Source organism: Aspergillus flavus, chromosome 5 (genome assembly GCF_009017415.1).
Source record: "Aspergillus flavus chromosome 5, complete sequence".
NCBI classification, from domain to species: domain Eukaryota; kingdom Fungi; phylum Ascomycota; class Eurotiomycetes; order Eurotiales; family Aspergillaceae; genus Aspergillus; species Aspergillus flavus.
Window position 1 is genome coordinate 3892299 of NC_092408.1, and position 14963 is coordinate 3907261.

At 47.4% G+C, this 14963-nt stretch overlaps 6 protein-coding genes across 6 annotated transcripts; 2 read left to right on the plus strand and 4 right to left on the minus strand.

Annotated features, from left to right (window-relative positions):
- The first annotated feature begins 481 nt into the window (after positions 1-481).
- Positions 482-3441, plus strand: F9C07_1714895 (mitochondrial division protein 1). Its single transcript, XM_041286595.2, has 5 exons — positions 482-808; positions 889-1486; positions 1539-1730; positions 1780-2582; positions 2638-3441. The coding sequence occupies exons 1-5, from the start codon at positions 725-727 to the stop codon at positions 2911-2913; spliced, it is 1953 nt and encodes a 650-aa protein (XP_041148268.1). The 5' UTR covers positions 482-724; the 3' UTR covers positions 2914-3441.
- Positions 3269-6684, plus strand: F9C07_1714752 (uncharacterized protein). The gene is made up of 3 exons (XM_041286593.2): positions 3269-3722; positions 3788-3930; positions 4030-6684. Exon 3 carries the CDS (start codon positions 4094-4096, stop codon positions 6290-6292), a length of 2199 nt encoding a protein of 732 aa, XP_041148269.1. The 5' UTR covers positions 3269-3722; positions 3788-3930; positions 4030-4093; the 3' UTR covers positions 6293-6684.
- A 655-nt stretch (positions 6685-7339) lies between these two features.
- Positions 7340-7699, minus strand: F9C07_9110 (uncharacterized protein; the record flags this gene model as incomplete). Its single annotated transcript, XM_071511861.1, has 2 exons — positions 7340-7446; positions 7642-7699. 2 exons carry the CDS (start codon positions 7697-7699, stop codon positions 7340-7342), a joined length of 165 nt encoding a protein of 54 aa, XP_071364624.1.
- Positions 7700-9364: 1665 nt separating this feature from the next.
- F9C07_9111 (IBR finger domain protein) lies at positions 9365-10955 on the minus strand (the record flags this gene model as incomplete). The annotated part of the gene is made up of 2 exons (XM_071511862.1): positions 9365-9887; positions 9949-10955. The coding sequence occupies 2 exons, from the start codon at positions 10953-10955 to the stop codon at positions 9365-9367; spliced, it is 1530 nt and encodes a 509-aa protein (XP_071364625.1).
- Positions 10956-11205: 250 nt separating this feature from the next.
- Positions 11206-12514, minus strand: F9C07_2285414 (uncharacterized protein). Its single transcript, XM_041293361.2, has 3 exons — positions 12131-12514; positions 11985-12068; positions 11206-11857 (listed from the first exon to the last, which is right to left on the minus strand). Exons 1-3 carry the CDS (start codon positions 12398-12400, stop codon positions 11738-11740), a joined length of 474 nt encoding a protein of 157 aa, XP_041148272.2. The 5' UTR covers positions 12401-12514; the 3' UTR covers positions 11206-11737.
- Positions 12515-14854, minus strand: F9C07_2285415 (arginase family-domain-containing protein). Its single transcript, XM_041293362.2, has 9 exons — positions 14649-14854; positions 14498-14594; positions 14349-14439; positions 14210-14293; positions 13924-14145; positions 13649-13866; positions 13461-13553; positions 13191-13341; positions 12515-13101 (listed from the first exon to the last, which is right to left on the minus strand). Exons 1-9 carry the CDS (start codon positions 14778-14780, stop codon positions 13011-13013), a joined length of 1179 nt encoding a protein of 392 aa, XP_041148273.1. The 5' UTR covers positions 14781-14854; the 3' UTR covers positions 12515-13010.
- Positions 14855-14963: the final 109 nt, after the last annotated feature.

Below are 14963 nucleotides of genomic sequence, written 5' to 3' on the forward strand. Positions count from 1 at the left end.
GAATTGTCTGTTATGAGTGCTTTTATAGCAGGGGAGTCCCCTTCAGAGCACTTCCTAAACCGGAGTACAGAAGCCTGAACTCAGCGCCAGCGTCGATTTGGGGAAAAGCGCTAAGCCGCCGATCCGTCTTTTCGCAGGGAAAAGAAAGGAACAAGAAAATGAAGTCATAACTAGTAGATAGTGGGAAAGCATTCACAAAACACCAACTGAAAGGATCGCATTACAAAGGATAATAGATTGATATGATGGTCATCTTGAAATGTTCCTCTGGCTGATGCCGTCATGTGGTAACTTTGGTTTGCAGGGGTTTTCCCAAGTCTAGATTTCAGTACTGACGGTATTATAACTTATAAGGCCAAGCATTAAGAATGGATTCGGACTGGGAAAAAAACAAAAATAATTCTGAAGAAGTTGCATACCCACATATTCTGATCTTCCACTGAAGCTCATAAACACTTCACCCCGTCCTATCGACGACTTTCATGTGCTACGGTGATTAGTCCGCGGTAATATTACGGTACATACTTAGTCCAGGTTCCGGCAACGCGGTAATTCATCGCGTGCAAGCTCCAGCTGAAAGTTCTCTTTCCAGAGAGCCGAAAAATAGAGCAAGTGCACTGCCCGACTCGACTCGACTCGACTCGACCTGCCCTGCTTTGCCTCCCCCCTCTCCAGACCTTCCGCATGGGCTTTTAATCACCCCATAACTGCTCAGGTCGGTGATATGGACAAACACCGTCGCGATGAGTCGCCTTCCGGTCTGTCAGATATTGTCGAGCATGACGGTCTTCTAGGGACCGGCCTGACGGTAAGTCCCTACGGATCTCTATCTCTGCCTGTTCTCTCCAGTCGCCCAATGATCCGCTGATAGACCCTTCCGGTACGCAGACCAGACATATCGAGGCCTTCGGGAGGAAAGTGACGTCGACAGCCGGGCATTTAATAGGCCCTACGGGCGACGGAAATCCCGCCCATTACCACAATGCTATGGCGGATATCCAGCGCGAGCTGCGGCGGCCCAATACGCAGCGCAGAGTATTCGCCTTGACCCAGACTACGCCGACGGATCTGGTCCGCTCCAAGCTGTCGACTTCCGAAATCCAATCGCGAGCCCTCTCCTCTCTTCCCGACGACCTCCTTGCGAACATCCCTGATGACAGCAGCTCCTACTCCCTGTTTGAAGGCTTCCAGGCCTCTCAAGACGATATCGAATATAGAAAGGCCCATCGACGGCGCGCTTCCAAATCCAAAAAATTGTTGAAAGATGGCGAAAACCGGGCAGCCCTTCCGTCCACCCCGGCGGAGCTGAAGAAGGAACGTGATTTGTTAAGTCGCCGCATGGAACTGATGGGGGTGCGCAAAAATATGTGCAGCTCGGAGATACACGATATAGACAACAAGATCGCGAACCTTCACAACATGCGCAAGATTGTTTTGGACCGGTTGGCTGGACTAGAGATGGAGGAGGCGGAACTGGAACACGAACGTGGGTGGACTTGGCTCGATTATCGCAGTTTGATTCTGACATTGGAGAACAGTGACTGAGCTCGAAAATAAACTTGAGGATATCCAAGAGGAAACACCGGAGACTGCTGTTGTGGGCACTCCGAAATCATCCGCAAACGATGAATCGATGGCCTCGGAGGATCCAGCCATGGATGCATCTTTCATGTCGGAATCAATTTATCAAAAGATTCCATCACCGAAAAGCCTGAAGCACAAATCAAAAAGTACGCCTCTTCAGACCGTTTCCATTAGGCCAAGGGCTAATCTTCTCAGGAAAACGGTCGATGCCTATTTTACACGAGCACTTCAGCCCCGGATCCTTGATTAAGGAGATGGAAGCGCATACCGATATGGTGACTGCCATTGATTTTGACTATCCTTTCGGCACAATGATTACCGCAGCGTTAGATGATACCGTGCGAGTTTGGGATCTCAATGTCGGAAGGTGTACTGGGTTTCTGGAGGGGCATAACGCATCAGTTCGATGTCTTCAGATCGAGGACAACATTGTGGCTACGGGTTCTATGGATGCCTCGGTCAAGCTTTGGGATTTGAGTCGCGCCCGCTCTAGACCTCGAAGCAGCCGCATTAACAAGCACGAGGACGAAGAGGACGCTGCTGACGACGCTTCCCAAGTATCCCATTCAACGACGTTAGAGGATTGCCACGTATTTTCACTAGATTCCCATGTCGGTGAAGTGACAGCGCTCCATTTCCGAGGTGACAACTTGATCTCTGGCTCGGCGGATAAGACTCTGCGTCAATGGGATCTCGTTAAAGGGCGTTGTGTGCAGACATTAGATGTTCTCTGGGCTGCAGCTCAAGCGGATACATTGAATGGAGACAGCACATGGCGACCGTCCGGGCGCGTACCAGACGCATCTGCAGATTTTGTGGGGGCGCTTCAATGTTTCGATGCCGCCCTAGCTTGCGGTACTGCCGACGGCATGGTGCGTCTGTGGGATCTGCGCAGTGGCCAAGTCCACCGTAGTCTTGTTGGCCACACAGGCCCTGTTACATGCTTACAGTTTGATGATGTGCATCTCGTGACAGGAAGTATGGACCGTAGTATTCGGGTATGTTGCATGTTGAATCCGTGAGGATAAGGAAGCCATTGCTGACATCTTTTAGATCTGGGATCTCCGAATGGGATCCATCTACGACGCATTCGCCTACGACAAACCCGTCACCAGCATGAAGTTCGACGCGAAACGAATCGTGGCTGCCGCGGGAGAGAGCGTGGTGAAGGTCTACGACAAGGCGGACGGCAACCACTGGGACTGTGGTGCCGGCGTTGGTGCTGATGAACAAGGACCGCTTCCTGCGACTGTCGACCGAGTGTGTCTCAAAGACGGATTTCTCGTTGAAGGTCGCCAGGACGGTATTGTTGGCGCGTGGACGTGTTAGAAACGATTCTATGAGGCATTGGCTTTCGGACGTGTTTGGATGTACATGCGAGCACTTGCCATTATATTTTCTGCGAAGTCTCAAGAGCATCTTGAATGTGTATTATATTATATGTTAGCAGTGTTCTAGAAGCGAAATAAAGCTGTCCAGGACCGACAGCAATGTAAAATGTTTTTGTCAACTGGTCATCCTTTAACATTGAATATGGACGAATGTGATTTGGATTGGAAAGTGGATAAGGGTAGTGAAACAGCCAAGCAAAGATCGCGACCTTTGTGTTTCCAGTCCCTGCTATGAAAAGGTTGCCAACTGGTTAATACGAGTGTAGTTGAGATTACATCGAACTTACTTCTGCCTTCCGTAATTTGAGTGGGGCGAACAAGTCACGCTTTACTGGATCAGGGATTCTACTGACTTGCATACCAAATACTTACTCGGACTTCGCGACAGCATCAACACCGCAAATTTAGCGTTAATTACACCGGAACGCGTGATGCTATGGTCGCAAAGCACTAAAAAGTTGATCGTGATTTTTCAGAACCCCTTCAAACCACTGTATGCTCTGCAAACTGCACGCTGGTGTTGATCCATCAGTAATCTCCGCCCGCGTCGCATACGCGCGCCGTGTTCCTTTCTCGTGGACAAAATCGAAGCTTTATCATTCACCACCTTGAGATCTCAGTTAAGCGATCTATTTGGTCCCTTTAATCTACTTTACTTTGAGGGAGCTAAAGGGGTCGTTGTGTGGGCGGCTCCTTGTGCCGCGGTTGTGGTGCGCCTCACTTCAACTTTACGAAATTTCATTCAAGGTCAAGACGGCGACTTAGTCGACATTCTAGCTCTCTCATCTTAATCGATGCTAAATACATGCTAGATAACTATTCACTGAGCTACCAAGTATCATACGATACACCCCAACTAGTTTGATCCACAACCGCCGTTCAGTTTTGAATCAGTGTTACTATACCCCGGGGTGTGGATGCGACAGCATTCTGATCCGCTTTCGAAGGGCCTACGGTAAGTGTATGCTTTGCTTCCTCTCAAGTTCCAAGTACACTGAAGCTTTTGCGGCGAATACCTCTTCATATTATCTATCTTGTCTAACATTGTCTCCAGGGAATTTACCTTACGTTGATTTCTCAAAGAAATAGACGTTTGTCTTCAATAGCAGACCATCAACATGCCTCCCAAGCGCGCTTCTACTCGGCGTGCAGGAGCTGTGACTCGGACCTCTGAACGTGGGACTCCTTCGTACATCCCTAACATGTCAAGTCCAGATGCGAGGAATCCTGCCTTGCCTGATATACCGACCAAGCAATCATTCGCCTATGGTTCATCAACAACACCAATTCTTCCCCGTGAGCTTTCGGCGAAGCCGAGGATGAATCTGGCTGAAATGGCCGCCAATATTGATGAAGGCCGCAGAGTCGCCCAAGATCGAGACTTTGATAGACCGCACATGAACACACGTTCGCGAAGACAATCTATTTCTGCAAGCTTATCCCCTGTTCGGCGAAGTCGGCGTGAGCCAACTCCAGATCAGCTGCAGCTGCTCGATTCGTTACGCGAAGCCACTATGTCCCCTAATCCTAATGGTCAAGACCATGCAGAGCAATCTACTCCGACTCCTACTCCTCCTATTCCACATACTCTGTCCACAGCATCCAGTCCGGCTACCGAATCTCTTACGAACCCCAAATACCCTGTCTTGACTACTGACCAACTTTACCCGTCTCCACTTCTGCGATATGGGTCACCTGCCCGTAATGCAATCTCATTGAGCTCACCCAACTTTGCAACCTCTATCGACAATGAATCAGTCGTCTCATGGAACGTAGAACGTGATATCCATGAAGATGACCTGCAACGGACACGTCCGAATGGGTATCTTGATGCACCGCATGGAAAGAACATTACAGCCCCTCCCCGCCGGTTTTCAGGCTTCGCATTTGCCCAAGAGCCTATTGAGGAACTCGACGAACCGACTACCCAGCTCTCTATAACTAAATCACGTTCTCCTGAGGCTGTCGCAGCCGATATTCAGCCTAAACCTGAACCGCTGTCAGAGCCTGAAATGGTGCCGTCGCCCGAGTCCACGCCTTCGCCTGAACCAGAACCAGAGCCTGAGAGGGAGCCTGAACCTGAACCTGAGCGCGAGCCTGAGCGCCAGCCCACGCCCCCTCGTGCTCCCGCTCTAGCGCCCAGAACCGCATCAAAACCTGAGCTTTCTTCAGCTCCCACTAGGACGATCATTCCCAGCAATCCTATCCGGGAGGCTTCATTCGACGAGAGCACGCACGAGAGCACGTCCCCGTTACGAGAACGTGTCAAGAGCAATGTGCGCTCAGTGGGAAATGCAGCAGTTGGTTTACAGAAAGGCTTGCCTATTAAACCGGTCTCGCTGGTGGTACTAGCAGTAGTATCTATTCTCACAGCATGCTTTTTTGGCGACCAAATCTCCAGCATTTCTTCCAGTATCGGCTCGCGTCTTCCGTTATACGGAAGCCCCTTTCGTGATTTGAACGCAACTGCATTACAAGCAGTCCATGGTCTTTCTAACCAAGTGGTCCGCCTTGGAGAGGAAGTGTCCTCGCTTTCTAAGGAGGTTGATGTCATTAAATCCGAGGTTGAACATATACCTGCCCCTTCCACTATTGTTCAACCAATACCAGCTCAGGAGACTCCGAAAACCAATTTTCTATCTATAGGCATGGGCGTTCTTGTCGACCCGTACAACACTAGCCCCACATCTGGGCGGTCTGCGGGTTTCCTGCAGAAACTCCACTCTCGATTTTTGCCCTCAAGCTCGCAGCAACAGCCGGAGCCTCCGCTTGCAGCTTTGACACCTTGGCAGGACGTGGGAGAATGTTGGTGTAGCAAGCCTCGCTCTGGGATGTCTCAGCTTGCAATGCACTTGGGACGTGAAATCGTACCAGAGGAGGTGGTTATAGAACACATACCGAAGGGGGCAAGCATCAGGCCAGAAGTTGCACCTCGGGATATGGAGCTATGGGCTCAATTCCAGATCGTCGATGAATCAAACCCTGACTCGCCTCCTTCTCCCAATCCCTCGCGCACCTCCGGGATATTGTCTGAGGAGCTTTCTCTGCACAACCACATCATAGATACCCTGCGGTTGGCATACAAAGATGAACCCGAGGGTGCATACTCGAACGACGAACTCCTGGGACCTTCGTTCTATCGCGTCGGACAGTGGACTTACGATCTCCATGCCTCGAACCATATCCAGAAGTTTGAGTTAGATGCTATCATTGATGTTCCAGCGATCCGGGTAAACAAAGTGGCCTTCCGGGTCAAGTCGAACTGGGGTGGAAACGATACATGTCTGTATCGGTTGAAACTATATGGCCACATATAGGTGACCAAGCCTACATTTCAGATATTTTTATTTTCTTTTTTTCTGGTCTTGATAGTGGGTGCTTCGCTCTAGAGGGGCAATGCGGTATTATGGTGCCCGCCAGTTACTCGTTTCATTCGTCAGTTGACTCTCTTTGATCTGCAACTCGACTCCATCATGCAGCTTGGGTCGGGGCATGATGATCAATCGAACGATTCGCTCACTTTGATATATCTATTTATTCTTTGGATGCATGGCACAGCACGGAAGGGGCGTTAGGGTCTAATTCGAGATATCCAGCTCAATTCTCAGTATCTGCATTTTAGTACAGGCCAGCTGAAATATCCATCTACGTTTCTCAGCCCTATTAGAACCACTCTAAGTAGTCTATAAAAGAGTAGTGTATATATACTAATCTGTTTTCAACTAGAACTGTATCCTTCCAAGCAAAAGTTCATTACCCAAGTACGTTATATTATGACAGTCATGAAAGTAAAATCGGGCAGAATAAACGCCTCTGGCAAAGCCGCTACATGTACATACAAAGGCAGTCCTGGGCAAGTGAAGGACTAGCAAAGGGTAAATGCTTGGTCATCGCAAGCTGGAACTTCTTTGAACGCAGGGAAGCACTACACTGGGAAAGAGATCAAAGTACATCCTACTAACGTAGCTTTGCTCGACAAAAGAATGGACTTCTATTTCTAAGATCCTATTGCGTACATGGTGTTCCATTCGTACGCTAGATGGGCTTGGTACAATGGCCATAGCCTTAAGCCAGTTGAAATGTTAGGAGACTCCTTTCTTGGTCAACTGCTTGATTCTTAACACAAAGCTTTGTCTGGAAACCTATTCTAAGAAAGTGATCCGGTACCAACACCTTGCTCTTTAGCTTCGAACTATGCCGCATGGTCTGGGTGAACGAGCTTATTCTCTGCCTTAGAGACTCTAGGACTCTGGGTCAACGAGGTTATGCTCTTCATAAAAGGCTCTCTTAACCTCTGGGTCACGGACTAATTTCCCGAACCCATCAACGAATTCTATATTACAGTAAGTACGAGCCAGCAAGCTCTAATACTGGATAGGGAATTCCAATGGAGGCGACATACCGGAAAGAGAGATGGATCCGTTTTCATTATCGTCTATCTCGTCGAAACGTTCCCGGGCGTTTTCTATGCCTAGTTCGGGGATTTTTTTTTCACAAACTTATCGAACTCCTCAAAGTCGATAGTTCCTAGTAGGCATGGCACATGGGTTATTGGAGACAGTAATTCTATAGAGATTGCACTTACTGTCCTTCTTACTATGGCCAGTATTCTTCTAGATTTGACGAAATTAGTGGCGGTGCGGAATGGTTATTTGTATATACTCACAATATCCTTGAACAGTTCCTTCCATCCTTGCATCTGTTCCGATGAGAGACCCTATCATATAGAGAATATTAGATACACATCTAGAAATCTCGCTTAGAAAACCATCTTACCATTTTTAGTTTCTGTATTGTGACGTCTTGCTTCCCTGATTAATATTGAGAGATTACAGCGGAACTTTATTTGGACTTGCGCAAACCAGCCACTATATATAAACCCGCCGCTATATAGCTATGATTTCATTGCACCTGGTTCTCTTTAGTAATTACTAAAACCCCTCTAAGTTTATCTTGAGGCATTAATAGACCAATTATACATAGATAACAAAACCAGAAAGTATATGATCATCGCAGATAACTACAAGTGGAAACTGTAGCTGAATGAGAGCTGAACTCGGACCCCAATTCCACCGGACAATTCGGGTTATGGGACAGATCTGCATTTCGGTACCGATCTTGATCGATATCACTCCAATGAGAGCCAGCCTGTCATCCCCGTAGTGGGCCATAGTCGATAACCGAGCTTCGAAGATCTCTGAGAGTCCGTGTACTCAGCCAGTCCACAACTTCTTTTTACTCTACGGTTAGTCTGATTCCGGACTATCTGTGTCGATTTACTGGTTGGTGGTCGGTTTTGAATTTGCACTAAGGTCGTACACGTAAACAACTTCAGCTGGCTATCACGTCTTCAGCGCCCTCTTTAGCGTGTATCTGCCGAGGGTGGTCATTTTGTGGAAGTCTGATCATTTCCGGGAGAGTTGTTGATCAATTCTGCTGTCTGGACTCTGTAGACTCTGGTATTAGGGTGAGAGGAAGGGAATTGGTATCTTGTCTGGATCGAGGGAGTTATGAACATTTATATACTTGACGTCACGGGATTCACTTATTGACCAGCTTAGCCAAAAACAGCGAAGTAATATTCAGCGGCACAGAAAGGTGTGGAGTTATTCTGCCCCTCACTAGTATTCTTGTTCAGCTGACCCCGCTCACTCCACAGCTGATGATTTCTGGTTGATGGAGAGATGGGATTTATCCTTCATGACCGATTCAGTCACTGCACCATGTATAATATACTATTACTCTGTAGACTGGGAGAGAGGTGTTGGTTTAACTAGGTGCAATCGTTCATTCGCAGCACTATGTATTCCACAGGTGAGACTGTAAGACGAAGAGAATCTATCTGAAGTGGGTCCTCCGGAATACAGATTCAGATCTAAAGATTCGCGTGTAAATAGATGTAAATGATGACATGGTCACATGTTACGTGGGGTGGCATTCACAGTGTCCCATATTGTCATTGGAAATACACAAGTTTTCCAAAGTTTACCAACTTCCTAAGGCTCTAGTCAGGTAACTAAAATGACAAAAAGTTAAAGCACCTCAAAGTAGACGTTTTTAAGGTTCAACTGTATAATAGACAGTGGCAGCATGACTTAACCCTAAATAACTAACTCTCCATTCATCCCCATCATCATCTATACACCGAAAAGAAGATAAATAAAATCTACAGCTCAACAGGCCCATCAATATCCGCCGTCAACGGTCCCTTCTTAACCAGCAAAGTATTGGCCAAAGAACCCACTGAAAAATGTCAGCACAGGGTGGGTCTTGGTTTGAGAAGCTACAATGAGTCACTGTCTTAGGTGGTAATGCAATCAAATTCAGTAGTCTTGTTGCGAACAATAGAACACTAGTGTATCCCTAGTATGTTGATACTGTATATACCATTAGAGCCTATTCCTTCTACACCGATTGCAAGCCTGGAGCCTGCATTGCCGACATTCGAATATATACTCCGGGAGACGATGGTAGCATTCCTCACATCTGTGAGGACCGCGAACAAATTTCCATCTGTCATGCGTGCATTCGTGGTTTTCTCGAAGCTCCTGGATTGTCTGGGCGACCAGAAGATCTCTTTCCGTCTGTGCACGAAGAGCGGGTCTTTCCTCGATGAACGCTGGGGTTTCTGCTGCTGCTGCTGCTCGAGGTTCTTCCTCTTGTGTCTCATATGTTTCTGGTAGATGACCAGTATCTAGCACCTGCTGGGGCCAAGCCCCTGCAGCTCCAACTACAGCAACATTGGATTCAGGCTCAGAGATGTCTGAAGCGGCATCGTCTAACGGAGGGTTTGCTTCTCGATCGATGATTTGGTATGCGCGAGCAAGAAGACGATGCTCATCCCACTGTTCACATGAGCAGCTTTTCCAACGCTCTCCACAATTATAGCAAAATTGGGCACCACAGCGACAGCTATCAGCATTTTTATCAGTCTCAATCATTGGAAAACAAAAGAAGCAAAAAGACCACCCACGTCATATGGTTGCAACCATGAACCAGTTCCACCAATCGCCAACAAGAATAGCAATGTTGCCACCCATTCTCTTGCGCGAGAGCTAAAAGGTGCTGCATATCACCGTCGTTTGGGCAATATCCTAGATGCGCGCGTCCTTTGCAGCTCGTACAGGTCGTTCGACTACAACTGGGACATGTGGCTACCTCACCCTCGATATGCGATGTATTGATGAAAGTGGAGCACTCAGGAGCGTAGCAGTATGTTCTGTTTGGAGTCTCGAACTCGATTTTCTTCTTCTCATACCGTTGTATGAGGTCAGACTTGAGGAATATGCGTGCAATGTTCACGTTGATAGGCTGTCTGCAGCAGCGCGGGGGGAACAGCGACTCGTCCGTCATCGAGGCATTGAACAGATCTTCTAAACAGGAACGACAATACTCGTGACAACACGGTACACGGGCGATGTTGACAAATTCCACTTCGTCTCTGCAGGCTACACAGCGATGCAGTGGGATTGACCGACGGCCACGTTGAGCGGCCCAAGCAGATGATTCAGCTTGTTCAGTCTCTTCCCTTGCGGTCCCCACCCCGTGATTGTCCTTGTAGCCTTCCAGACCAGACATGTACAAGATCCGGAGTTTATCCAAAGTCTCAGCGTCTAGGGTCGTCGATTCTTCTGGATGTGCTTGGTGATCCCCCGGAGCCAGAGAACATCCATCCTCCGTCCAGCGACAGGCAATGTTCCGATCTTTGACTGCATTCTCTTCTTCCAGGACACTATCATCCAGAATATTTCCATCCGCTTGGACCGCGGCAGCAAAACTCATGGCCATCCGCCTATCCAAGAGAAATTGCGAAACACTTTCCAACTCTTCATTCTGTAACTGAAATGCCAGCTCCTCATCTGTGGGCTCTCGGGATTTACCTTTAGAAGATTCGAAATAACAACCGGCATCTTCGAGCTGTAGCTGAACGATCAGATCAGCCGTAGACTGGTCGACTCCTGATTCAAGTACGCAAGCCATCTCTACTGGACGATATTTGATAGAGCCTATGTGGGCCAAAGGCGCAAGTAGAGTGTGTTTTGGGGCGGGGTAGGGCAGGTTCCCGGGTTCAAGTTTCAACCCCCGGTATTGTTATTTATTACAACCAGCATTTTACCAAAATTGCCACTACTATATAGGCATATTAAATCGATTTTTTATATATATAGATTTCTATATATATTAAATATATAAATTACCTATTAAAAAATTCTAAAAATACCTAGTTCCTGAAAAAGCTTAATTTTCAAAATTTTTAAAAAGGTGCCCTATATATATATGTAAGAGACTAACAACGAATCAGACAACAGAACCACAACAACAGGAGTGGAAAAAAGACAACTTTTATAGCCAGGGTCCGGTATCTCTTACAGATACCAACTTGTTTTAGAATGCCATCCGCGTTGAAATGTTGCCATGAACTATACATGAGCTCTAGCTTCTATTCAGTTTGGAAAGAATCAATACAATCAAAGATTGAAAAGAAAGAAAGGACTGTACTTGAGAATGGAATCAAGTCCACAAGTAAACTTGACACACACCCTCTCGGATTCCTTCAGTCATTCGAGTAGGAAAAAATGAAGAGCCTACGAAAAGGGACCCGCCAACTTGTATCCATTGCCATATCAGGTGGCGAATGGCAGCCAACCTTTGATAAGGGAAAGCAAGGCAGCCAGAAAAGAGAGCTTCGTTTTGTAACACAGCCCTGAATTGGTAACCCATTCGGAATGTTCTTTGGTCGTAAGAGAGATTGGTAGGTGGTCTCAAGGTGGACGATATCGCGCCACTCTTCTACATACAGTACTGTCATTGAATGGGAGCTTTGAAGGGATTAATAACCGCAATCCAACGGCTTGATTTGTGCAGGCGGCGGACCGTCCTATCTTCTTGGTAAGCACATTAGACTCATGAATCTTACTAGCAATCATCACTCACGGTCTATTTATTAACATTTCTGTCAGCACTGATTCATAGTAGGGATGCCAGTTGATCTAGTAGCTTATCACTCACGTAGCAGATTTCTTCTTCTTGAAGAGAATAAGTTCCTGTCAGATCTTGGTAAACAGGAACTCGATATGTTCGTTCGTTGCGAGTCTATTTGTTCTGTATCAGCATCGCCGGTATACCCTGCCCATATAGTTGGGACCATTACTCACAACAAAGATGACATAGTTAATACCGTTCACAATCTGCTTGGTGACAGCGTAAATATTCATATCGCCGAGTTTGTCTACAGCAGTTTGTATGGCACCACGTGTCCCGTCGACATTCGTACAGTCGTCATTGGAGAAAGAGCCGGGAACAGGGTCTGCTGATGGAATACCATAATTCTCGACACATTTCTTGTCGAAGGTGTCGAGGTCCTGGGATGAGACCAAGACGGTACAGAGCAGGGAGGAGAAGATGGTGGTTAGGGAGACACGCATATTGGGTATATAGTGGTCTTTGGCACTAGTCGTAGCTCTTGTGACTTTCGAGATTTTCCAGGTTGAAGAAATTTCCTCGTTTTCTGTGAGATTTAGCACGTCTTAAAAGAAACGAGATGATCTCCGTTATTAAGTAGAAATCTAGTCATTTGACAAAACTATGCAACAGCATTCAATAGTTTGCTCTAGAGAAGACTTGGCAGGTAATGGCTATCAATATAGTATCGATAGTTGAGAGTGGGTATTTCACTAGTGAAGTGTGATGTGTTCGATGGTCCTGTTCTTGAAAAGAAGTATATTTATTCCCTAGGACAAAAGAGGACATATGCCTTGCTAATTATGTATAATGATCTGCGGATCATCCACTAGTAAATCTAAGCTTTCTCTTCCGTGTAATCTGGCCCAATTGTATAACCTGGAACAGCTGTTTCTATACGCTACCCTGATGACGCTATTGGGAATAGTATATGGGGCTTGTCAGTAACGTTGTTGAGTCAAAGATCACTATTCTCCTTCACAGAGACAAGTTACGACGGGATGAAACCCAGCAAACCAACGGACTACCTACTCATCTCATCACCCATATACCAAAAAGAGAAGAAAAGGATATCTACAAGTCAACAGATCCATCAGAATCAACAGTCAACGGCCCCTTCTTAACCATCATCGTAAGAATCTCATAAAGCACATCCGCGGCAGCCCTATCCACAACCCATTAGCAAACACAAACCCAGGCAATTCATTTCCAACAACAACCAAAGAAAGGAAGGAAAGAGGGAAAGGGACATACATAGTCGACAGCTCCGCATTAGTATCATAAGCAGGTGCAACCTCCACGATATCGGCCCCGATGAGATTCAACCCGTCTAGACCACGGATGATCGTGCGCAGTTCGCGGGTTGACCAGCCACCTGTTTCAGGGGTGCCGGTTGCGGGGGCATCTGTATTTTCATTGTCTTGTTAGCCATTGTTTTGTAGATCGGTAGGTTCACTCCCATTATGAAGAGAGGTGGGTAGGTATGGTGGTATGTTGGCGTGGACTGGTTTTGAAAGGACTTACAGGCAGGATCCAGCGTGTCGATGTCGATGGAGAGGTAAACGGGGTTTTCGGTACCGACGCGGTCGCGGATTCTTTTGATTATACCGTCCGTGCCTTGTTCTTATTAGTTGTGGTTTTATTTGGGGGCTATTGTTGTGCTTTGGTGGAGGATATGGATGATTAAGGTGGAGAGGAGGGGAAGTATATACCGATGGTGTCAATCTCCCTAGCCTCTACAATCTCAAACCCACAGTATCCATCATTCTCATAATCCGAGGGACCTGAAAGAGTAGTCCGGATACCAGCGTGAATATTCGTGTCGTTCTTAAGAAGGCCTTCCATCGCCGCATGGTAGAAGTAAGTTCCATGGTTAACGGAAGCGACCTGGCTTGGGGAGCCACCGAAGACCTTTGGTTTCCAGGAGTCGCTGTTGAATGTTAGCTCTGGGATACAGAATAGTGGAGATGTGTCGTTAAGGACATACAGATGGCTATCGAAGTGAATGACACTGACGGGGCCATAGGCCTTGTTGATACTGCGCAGCAGGGGCAGCGTGATGGTGTGATCACCTCCTAGGGTGATGACGCGGGGAAGGGTCTTGCCTGCTCGAGAGAGGCCATATTCGTTTGCGTCGGTGAAGGGCTTACGCATCAGGATGCTGTTGTGGCCTTCTTCGATTTGCTGGATTGCCCAGGCGTTGTCGTAGCTGGGGTTTGTTTGTTAGTTTGGAGATTTCTTTCCGGCTGTAAGTGGATGGATATTGGGCATACGAGGTGACGGGAATGTCGCCGCAGTCTATGACTTTCAGATCACTGACAAAGGGGTTGGCTTCTAGGGGGACGTTGTAGCCACCGCTGAAGGGTATGTCTGTTAGTCTTGATCATTCTGATGGTCGGTGGAAAGGCGTACTAGAGATTGAGACGGCGTGAGCCTTGTCTGATGCCGCTGGGACCAAATCTGGCACCGGGTCTGTAGGAGGTGCCGGTGTCAAAGGGGGCACCTGTACTATGTTAGTTATTTCTTGGACGAAATAGTGGAAGCTGATGCTCTGGTCATACCTATGAAGGCAATATCATACTTCTCATCCTCGCTGGAGAGACAGGGAAAGTAGGGCAAGCGAGCGAAAGTCGAAATGCCTGAGAAGACAGAATCGGCCTGAGACCGTCAGCGTGAATGTATACAAAGTATAGGTCGTAGCTTCACACATACCTGAGTACCACCATCTCCTGGCAAGGTGTTATACCACAGTTTCTGGTGCGGACCAGACATGGGGGTTTGGTGCTTGCCATGGGCGGAAGCCACAGCAGACAGAGCGAGAAGGCTCACTGTTGTGACGAGCATGTTTGCACTGATACTCGATATGGTTGAGAAGAGAGAATGACAGATTCAATACTGATTTGATTGGAAGATTGGGATCTATTTTCTTGTATGATGGAGGGAACAAATCTGCTATTTATGTGACCCTTTCACGGTAATCATAATCTTCATCCCCTCAAATCACCCTCCCCTCGCCTACTCCCGACC

What these genes read in the sequence shown, in the direction of transcription:
- F9C07_1714895 (XM_041286595.2), top strand. Translation starts at nt 725, where the DNA reads ATGGACAAACACCGTCGCGATGAGTCGCCTTCCGGTCTGTCAGATATT. An exon ending in TTCTAGGGACCGGCCTGACG is followed by an intron (nt 809 to 888) that starts GTAAGTCCCTAC and finishes TCCGGTACGCAG; the next exon opens with ACCAGACATATCGAGGCCTT. An exon ending in GGCGGAACTGGAACACGAAC is followed by an intron (nt 1,487 to 1,538) that starts GTGGGTGGACTT and finishes ATTGGAGAACAG; the next exon opens with TGACTGAGCTCGAAAATAAA.
- F9C07_1714752 (XM_041286593.2), top strand. Translation starts at nt 4,094, where the DNA reads ATGCCTCCCAAGCGCGCTTCTACTCGGCGTGCAGGAGCTGTGACTCGG.
- F9C07_2285414 (XM_041293361.2), bottom strand. Translation starts at nt 12,400, where the DNA reads ATGCGTGTCTCCCTAACCACCATCTTCTCCTCCCTGCTCTGTACCGTC. An exon ending in TTAACTATGTCATCTTTGTT is followed by an intron (nt 12,069 to 12,130) that starts GTGAGTAATGGT and finishes CAGAACAAATAG; the next exon opens with ACTCGCAACGAACGAACATA. An exon ending in AAGAAGAAGAAATCTGCTAC is followed by an intron (nt 11,858 to 11,984) that starts GTGAGTGATAAG and finishes CTTACCAAGAAG; the next exon opens with ATAGGACGGTCCGCCGCCTG.
- F9C07_2285415 (XM_041293362.2), bottom strand. Translation starts at nt 14,780, where the DNA reads ATGCTCGTCACAACAGTGAGCCTTCTCGCTCTGTCTGCTGTGGCTTCC. An exon ending in TCACGCCGTCTCAATCTCTA is followed by an intron (nt 14,294 to 14,348) that starts GTACGCCTTTCC and finishes CATACCCTTCAG; the next exon opens with CGGTGGCTACAACGTCCCCC. An exon ending in ATTCACTTCGATAGCCATCT is followed by an intron (nt 13,867 to 13,923) that starts GTATGTCCTTAA and finishes AACATTCAACAG; the next exon opens with CGACTCCTGGAAACCAAAGG.